This window comes from Sinohyriopsis cumingii, unplaced genomic scaffold, assembly GCF_028554795.1.
Source record: "Sinohyriopsis cumingii isolate HCF-2022 unplaced genomic scaffold, ASM2855479v2 utg003031l, whole genome shotgun sequence".
In the NCBI taxonomy this organism is placed as follows: domain Eukaryota; kingdom Metazoa; phylum Mollusca; class Bivalvia; order Unionida; family Unionidae; genus Sinohyriopsis; species Sinohyriopsis cumingii.
In genome coordinates this window covers 40798-48335 of record NW_028316373.1, presented here as the reverse complement: position 1 = coordinate 48335, position 7538 = coordinate 40798, and the positions used below count along the sequence as shown (strand labels likewise).

The 7538-nt window shown below is 38.6% G+C and overlaps 1 protein-coding gene across 1 annotated transcript; it reads right to left on the bottom strand.

The window, feature by feature from the left end:
- Positions 1 to 1503: 1503 nt before the first annotated feature.
- On the bottom strand, positions 1504 to 1914 carry LOC149769912 (histone H3). The gene has a single exon (XM_089949661.1). The coding sequence runs from the start codon at positions 1912 to 1914 to the stop codon at positions 1504 to 1506; it is 411 nt and encodes a 136-aa protein (XP_089805787.1).
- Between the last annotated feature and the right edge of the window lie 5624 nt (positions 1915 to 7538).

The following is a 7538-nucleotide window of genomic DNA, read 5'->3' as shown; positions in this document are numbered from 1 at the left end:
GGGGGGGGGGAAGGTAGGTCCTGTACTCATTTCATTGTAATGATTCCTGTCTGATATGCTTTGTACATATATTCCTTTAAACTAGTGACGTTGCACAATTGTTTTTATTTGGGGTTTACACGTTTCCCTTACACCAAATTATCATGACAAATTTTGAGTTTATTATCTTTTCTAGTTCTTTTTGTGGCCCTAAAAAGGGCCGTTTTTGGGTAAAGATGTGCAAATCCTTTAACCACCAAATCCGTACAGAGTGCGGCCTTGGCGTTTCAGGGCGTAAACAACATCCATGGCTGTTACGGTCTTTCTCTTTGCGTGCTCGGTGTATGTCACAGCATCACGAATAACGTTCTCCAAAAATACCTTGAGAACACCTCGTGTTTCTTCGTAAATGAGTCCAGAAATACGTTTCACACCACCTCGACGTGCAAGACGACGGATTGCGGGTTTCGTGATACCCTGGATGTTATCACGCAGTACTTTCCTGTGGCGTTTGGCTCCACCCTTGCCTAACCCTTTTCCTCCTTTACCACGACCAGACATGTTCGGTAGTTTAGTGCGACTGAATGACAAGCCCCACAGAAACAGAGGATTATAAACCAAACGCGCGGACCTAAAAGAAATGCTTACACAGAAATTTGTGCCACATACATTTACAAATATACGCATTACTCAGTTCAGCTCAGGATCATTCATATTTCTCACCATCGCTACATTCTTAATATCATATACGCATCTTCGTGAACATACACAAATGCAGTCCGTGACTTTTCATTAAAATGAATGTAACAACGTTTGGGTGCTGTTTTTATTTTTCATTCCCAGTTCGTTCATAACAGCAATAAGGCTGCACATACTTCAGCTGTACGAAAAATATCCCACCGTCATACAATTTACAATGGAAGCATATAATGCTTTGTGGTCGGGGTTTTTGGTGAGGGTGAGGCCATTGTGTTCCATACAAACCATTGTGATTTGTTTTTTCATTTCTGACATATTCATCATGAATGCTGTTTTCTATCCACAGGCCGCATGTATTTTGTATACCTCGTGCATGTAATATTATTAATGAATAAAATGATGTCGTGTGTATGCCTAGTCCATAAGGATGAGGAGGGGGAGGATGGCGAAGTACATGCATACGGACATATAGTCAACTGTGGGCACATAAGGAATACAGGCCGAGTCGGGTTCACTTAGGCAATGTCTCTGTTAATATTCCATGAAGCATCACAGTTGCCACTCAATTGCTAAAATATGCCAGGGACCAGTGATGATTAAGGTTATCACTATACATTATTTACCACACAACACAAAATGCATTCAGTACTCGGTAATAGTAGTGTAGTGTAGTGTACAAATACATATCTGGATTGCATAATAGGACTGTTACGTATTAAAATAGGAAAGTGTAATAAAGTATGGCAGTCAGAAAAATTAGCTCTTTTCTAGACATTTGTGTGGCCCTAAAAAGGGCCGTTTATGTACTTTTCGGCTGAAAGGTATTTATGCACGCTCCCCACGGATACGACGAGCAAGCTGTATATCCTTGGGCATGATGGTCACTCTCTTGGCGTGAATGGCACACAAATTGGTGTCTTCAAACAGACCAACCAAGTAGGCCTCGCTAGCCTCCTGAAGAGCCATAACTGCAGAGCTCTGGAATCTAAGATCGGTCTTGAAATCCTGAGCGATTTCACGAACCAGACGCTGGAAAGGCAGTTTTCGAATCAAAAGTTCGGTGCTCTTCTGGTATCGTCTGATTTCTCTAAGAGCGACTGTACCTGGCCTGTATCTGTGTGGTTTCTTGACACCACCAGTTGCTGGTGCGCTCTTACGAGCTGCCTTGGTTGCCAATTGCTTTCGTGGAGCTTTTCCTCCAGTAGATTTTCGTGCGGTTTGCTTTGTACGCGCCATTGCTATAAGTGACTGTACTTCTCAACAAGGAGTGTAAGAATGGCGCGTTGATATTCAAAGCGAAATATATTCCTATAAGTGAAACCGACATAACAACAAACACAGCTTTTGGTTGGCTAGAGTAATTTGAGCCAACTTATTTCATTGGATGCTACCAGCGGGATCTGATTGGCGAGCATTCCGCCAAAATTTCAATCCGTCTAGCGTTAGTAAGGTCTTCGTACTATAACAACAATTGCAAACATTTCTACCTTTATCCCATGTGTACTAATATTAACATGGAGATGAGTAAGTAGTACGACATAACTGAAGGTGGACTAATTCATTCTCACTGATTAGACTACAACTCAAAGAAACCTGACGCAAATATGGCCAATTACACGGTACAAGCAGCCTCAACAACAACAACAAGAACAACAACAACAACAATAACAACAACAATAATAACATAAAATTTAAAGTCAAGCATAATTGTAGTAGTATTAATATCAATAATAGTAGGAGGAGGAGGAGGAGGAGGAGGAGGAGGATCATGTTGGTTGTCTAATTATCAAGTATCACAGTTATTCTAATAATGACAAAAATACCGATATAACCATCACAGTATTCCAAATCAGTGTTGCTAATACTATTACAACACTACACAATACTCGTATTTATATTTGTGTCTCTAAAGTGACAAACATATAGCACAGAGAAAAAAAAATTGAATTTAACACCAAGAAGTGACACAAAAGAATAACAACAACAACAACAACAACAACAACAACAACAACAACAACAAAGACGACAATAATAATAATAATAATAATAATAATAATAATAAAAATAAAAATAAGTACAAACATAACAAAACTAGCAGTATTTCAGTACTTGATGGTGCTCATGTTCTCATTAAAAGAAAGGTACAATAATAAATTCTTTCTTCTTTGTACATGATTTTCTAGCAGACGCAGTGTGTACATGACACACTGATATCTCATCTACACACATAATATGCTTTCCTACAAATTGACGATTATGTAACATACATTCTTTTCATATTTATCCACTATGGATTGATATTATCTATAATAAGGATTCATATTATTGAAGCTAAGGATTCTTCTTTTTGGGTTTCTTTATCTTTTTACATATTTTTTCCAGACTTTCTTCACTGGTACAACCGTAATGTATTACATAAGGCAAGTTTTTTTTCATTAAATCGCAGGACAATATACCTATATGAAATAAATTAGGATTATAAACACACTTGCGATGTTCTCTGGAATATGGCCTACTTCTTCTTGAATATAATATGAAGTTGAAAAGTGTGAACAAAAAATTCAAATATAAATGTGTACATCATAAAAAATAATACCTGTCGCACCCAGAAAACTCAGTGATAAGTTGGCTGGAGAGCTTCCCTACCTACAACTCGCACTTGAAAAGCAGTGCACAATAGTTGCAGTTTTCAACAGCTCCAGGTAAGTGAATAGATAGGTAGGTAGGTAGGTAGGTAGGTAGGTAGGTCGGTCGGTCGGTCGGTCTACTCCCTCCGTACATATATTGTCTTGCTTGATTATGCATATACACAGTTCATAACATTGTTACATAGAACGCAAAATGACAAGACAAGACAAGACAAGACAAGACAAGACCACACCACACCACACCATAGCATAGCTTAGCATAACATAACATAGCATAGCATAGCATAGCATAGCATAGCATAGCATACGTCACTTTACCAATACACAAACACATTATTTTTCCTTCCCATTTCTCACAACAGTACACAGCATTCAACTACAAGTAGAAAAGAACCGGATACAACACTAAACAATACCAGTAACATAACGGGATATGACACGTCATGGGTACTCAAAATAACAAACATGCGATGTTTACAAACTAGATGGGTGAAAACAAAAAAAAAAACACCTTCGACATAAATAACACAATCAGTAACATACTCTAAAGTCATGGCCAAGGACAATATGATAGCTAATCTTTTCTAGGATTTTAAAGTGGTCCTGAAAAGGACCTTTGTATACACTTCCAAAGCAATAAAATGTATCTTGCTTTACTGCTTGGCTGCTGCCTTCTTCTTTGGGGTCTTGGCCTTCTTGGGCTTAGCGGTTTTAGCCTTCTTTGGAGACTTAGCCTTCTTAGGTTTAGCTGCCTTCGCCTTCTTGGGGGTCTTTGCCTTCTTTGGTTTGGCTGCCTTTTTCTCACCAGCTGGTTTCTTGACTACCTTTTTCTTCTTGGGACTCTTGGCCTTGGGCTTTTTAGCAGCTGCCTTGGGCTTCTTCGCTTTCGGTTTCTTGACTGCCTTTTTCTTAACTACTTTCTTCTCCGGTTTGGCACCTAGCCTAAAGGACCCTGAGGCTCCAGTACCCTTAGACTGTTTAAGAGCACCAGCCTTCACACCACCCTTGAGAGCAACTTTAAGGCGTGAGTTGACGAGGGCTTGGTTGTTACCCACCTTGTAGTTAGCGGCGATGTACTTCAGTATAGCCTGTCGTGATGAGCCTCCCCTCTCTTTTAGGTTGCTGATAGCGGCTTGCACCATATCAATGTACTTGGGGTGGCTAGCCGGTGTCTTTGGCTTAGTAGACTTTTTCTTTGGTGACTTTGGTGCCACAGGGGCCGGAGCTGGAGCTGTTGCGGTATCTGCCATTATGAAAACGTCCGATATGAATAACGGGCACTTACAGAATAACAAGTTAACACAGAGTCACCTATAGTGTACATATAGCGGAGCGCGGACGTGATTGAAAACATCCCTGTTGTGCAGAAAACACCTTGGTAAAAATTGTGATCAAAAATGTGTTTCTCAACCATATTTTCACGCTGTCTTCCTTGCACAGAACACAACATACGTGCTTTAAAATGCACTTATACTTACCTAAACTATTTCTCTGCGAAGAATTGATGTCAAATACAACATATTCATCATTTAAAACTTGAAATACAAGTTCAAAGGAGGATAATTCTGTGACGACGAAGCTAAGATTTTTCATTTCATAATCTTTTAGACAAATTTGTCTTGAATTGATGAGAATACATGCGATGGGTATATATTGTGATGGTGTAATATCCATCCCCCAAAATACTATTTTCAACTTCAGTGTCAATCATGCACAGACTTTCATGTGCAAAGCAGTTTTAAAATAGGTATAAAACACAATGAACATCATTGACAAAATGTTATGATATACATCATGCAAGGGCAGAAAAGTGTGTGTATGTGTCAGTGCCCTAAAAGAATTCGTGTAATTATACAAAAACATGATACACGGATAGTACTTATTTTTCAGAAAGTAAATTATTCTGAAATAACATTTACTGTCAGAAGTTGCACAACTTACCTCTACTACTGCATTAGGTACAATTGCTGTTCAGAGTAACATACATAGTGGCTGTAAAATCAAGACAAGAATAACACTAACATAATAATTTTCGTGACAAATTAGAGCAGTCTTTAAACGTGAAGAACGTGCAAAGAATGCTGCTCAATGAGTCAAACCAAAATCAATGAATCATCGTTCTTCAACACAATATATTATTCACTATTACATTTGTTATCAGTAAAAGAGGATTAAAGGTACAGCTCATAACTTGTCACATATGTTTATGTATTAACCAGAAGAAAAAAAAACAGTACACTATGTATATGTAAACCACGCCAATAACTTACATGAAAATACACTAGTCTCTTTTAAAATTTAATGGGACAGATACCATAAGTATGCTATCAATTACACTCAACTGCAATAACATGCATTATAAAAAATATCGCATACCATCCATCAACAAAATAAGGCAATCCTATACAATATTAAACTACAATGCAATGTTTCGTTAAATTTATTAGGGTACCAAAAAATACAAAATAATTACAATAAAATATAATATATTATAATAAACTACAATATAATACAATCAGTTACATTACAATACATTCTATTACATTAAGACCTACTATATATACTACCTTACCAACCGAAACACGCCGATACATATGCAAGTAAAGTGGGTCAATCAATCAATCAATCAATCAATCAATCAATCAGTCAGTCATCCATCCATCCATCCATCCATCCATCCATCCATCCATCCATCCATCCATCCATCCATCGGCTGTCAACTTGTCACACGCAGGTGTCAAATGGTGATGCTATTGATAGTCGTTCTATGGCAATGGGCTGGGCTGGGCTGGGCTGGGCTGGGCTGGGCTGGGCTAGGCTGGGCTGGGCTGGGCTGCTGGGCTGGGCTGGTTTAATCATAATAAATCATCAAAATATCCTTCATGCGAGGCTACGATGAAAATTACACAAGATTGGGATGAGGGAACGTGAGCGGGGTTTAGACCTACCGATTTCAAAGGAGAGGAAGTGAATTTGAATTTAACCGAAAATGACACTAAAGTTTCCACACATACATCATTTTCTCCTATCGTTAAACAGCACCGTCCATAACATAAGAATGAATAGGCGAGTGGGTACATACCAAAAATGAAACATAACAGTAACATACATACATACATACATACATACATACAAACAAACTAAGAAATTAAGAAAAAAATGAAAAAACTTAATCAACCATTACTCCCCTTCATTCATTCAAAAAAAAACGTTCAAAGACTGTTTCAGGTGATATCTAATTTTCAAATAAAGTTCGTGGCAAAATTGATGTATATTCCTTTTCGGGATTAATTGTGTGGCCCTTAAAAGGGCCGTTTTGTGATGTGTTCAAAGACCAAAACAACTGCTTTATTTAGCAGGAGCCTGCTTCGTTTTCTTGGGCAGAAGAACAGCCTGAATGTTAGGCAAAACACCACCCTGGGCAATGGTCACTCCTGACAGGAGCTTGTTCAGTTCCTCGTCGTTGCGGATAGCCAGTTGCAAGTGACGGGGAATGATTCTCGTCTTTTTGTTATCACGGGCTGCGTTACCGGCCAACTCCAACACTTCAGCTGCCAAGTACTCCAATACAGCAGCTAAGTACACGGGGGCACCAGCACCAACACGCTCAGCATAATTTCCTTTCCGCAATAAACGGTGGATACGTCCCACGGGGAACTGTAGTCCTGCCCGGGAAGATCGGCTCTTCGCCTTTCCCTTCACTTTACCTCCCTTTCCACGTCCAGACATTGTATTCCTTGTTGTGTTCAAGTAAACAGAATAACGAAGCTTCGTCGACCTCCGCATTTATACCCCTGAGTGGGATTGAACTGACGCGGAGTAATGACCAATCAAAAAAAGGCTTACTAAAAGCATTCGCTAATGGTAACGATTGATGCAAAATGGATTAGGGACAGCATGTTTTCCATTACGTCCGCTTTGTACTGTACAAATCGAGTTTTTAAAACTAATAATATAAACACAAAGACAGTAACATGAAATAATAGGGACCATGGATGATTGTTTGCTTTTTAATGTTTACAGTTTCTATCACTTGCACTAAACAAGGCTTATGGGGTGCATTCTTCCTTGAGCAAGCCAAAGTCATCAATATCCACTATGTTGGAAGCTCATTACATATAAAACTTAACAATTTATATCATATATCATATCAAAGTAAAAAGTACATCATATTACAAGTAAAACAAAATTGAAACATTACATCTTTTCTAG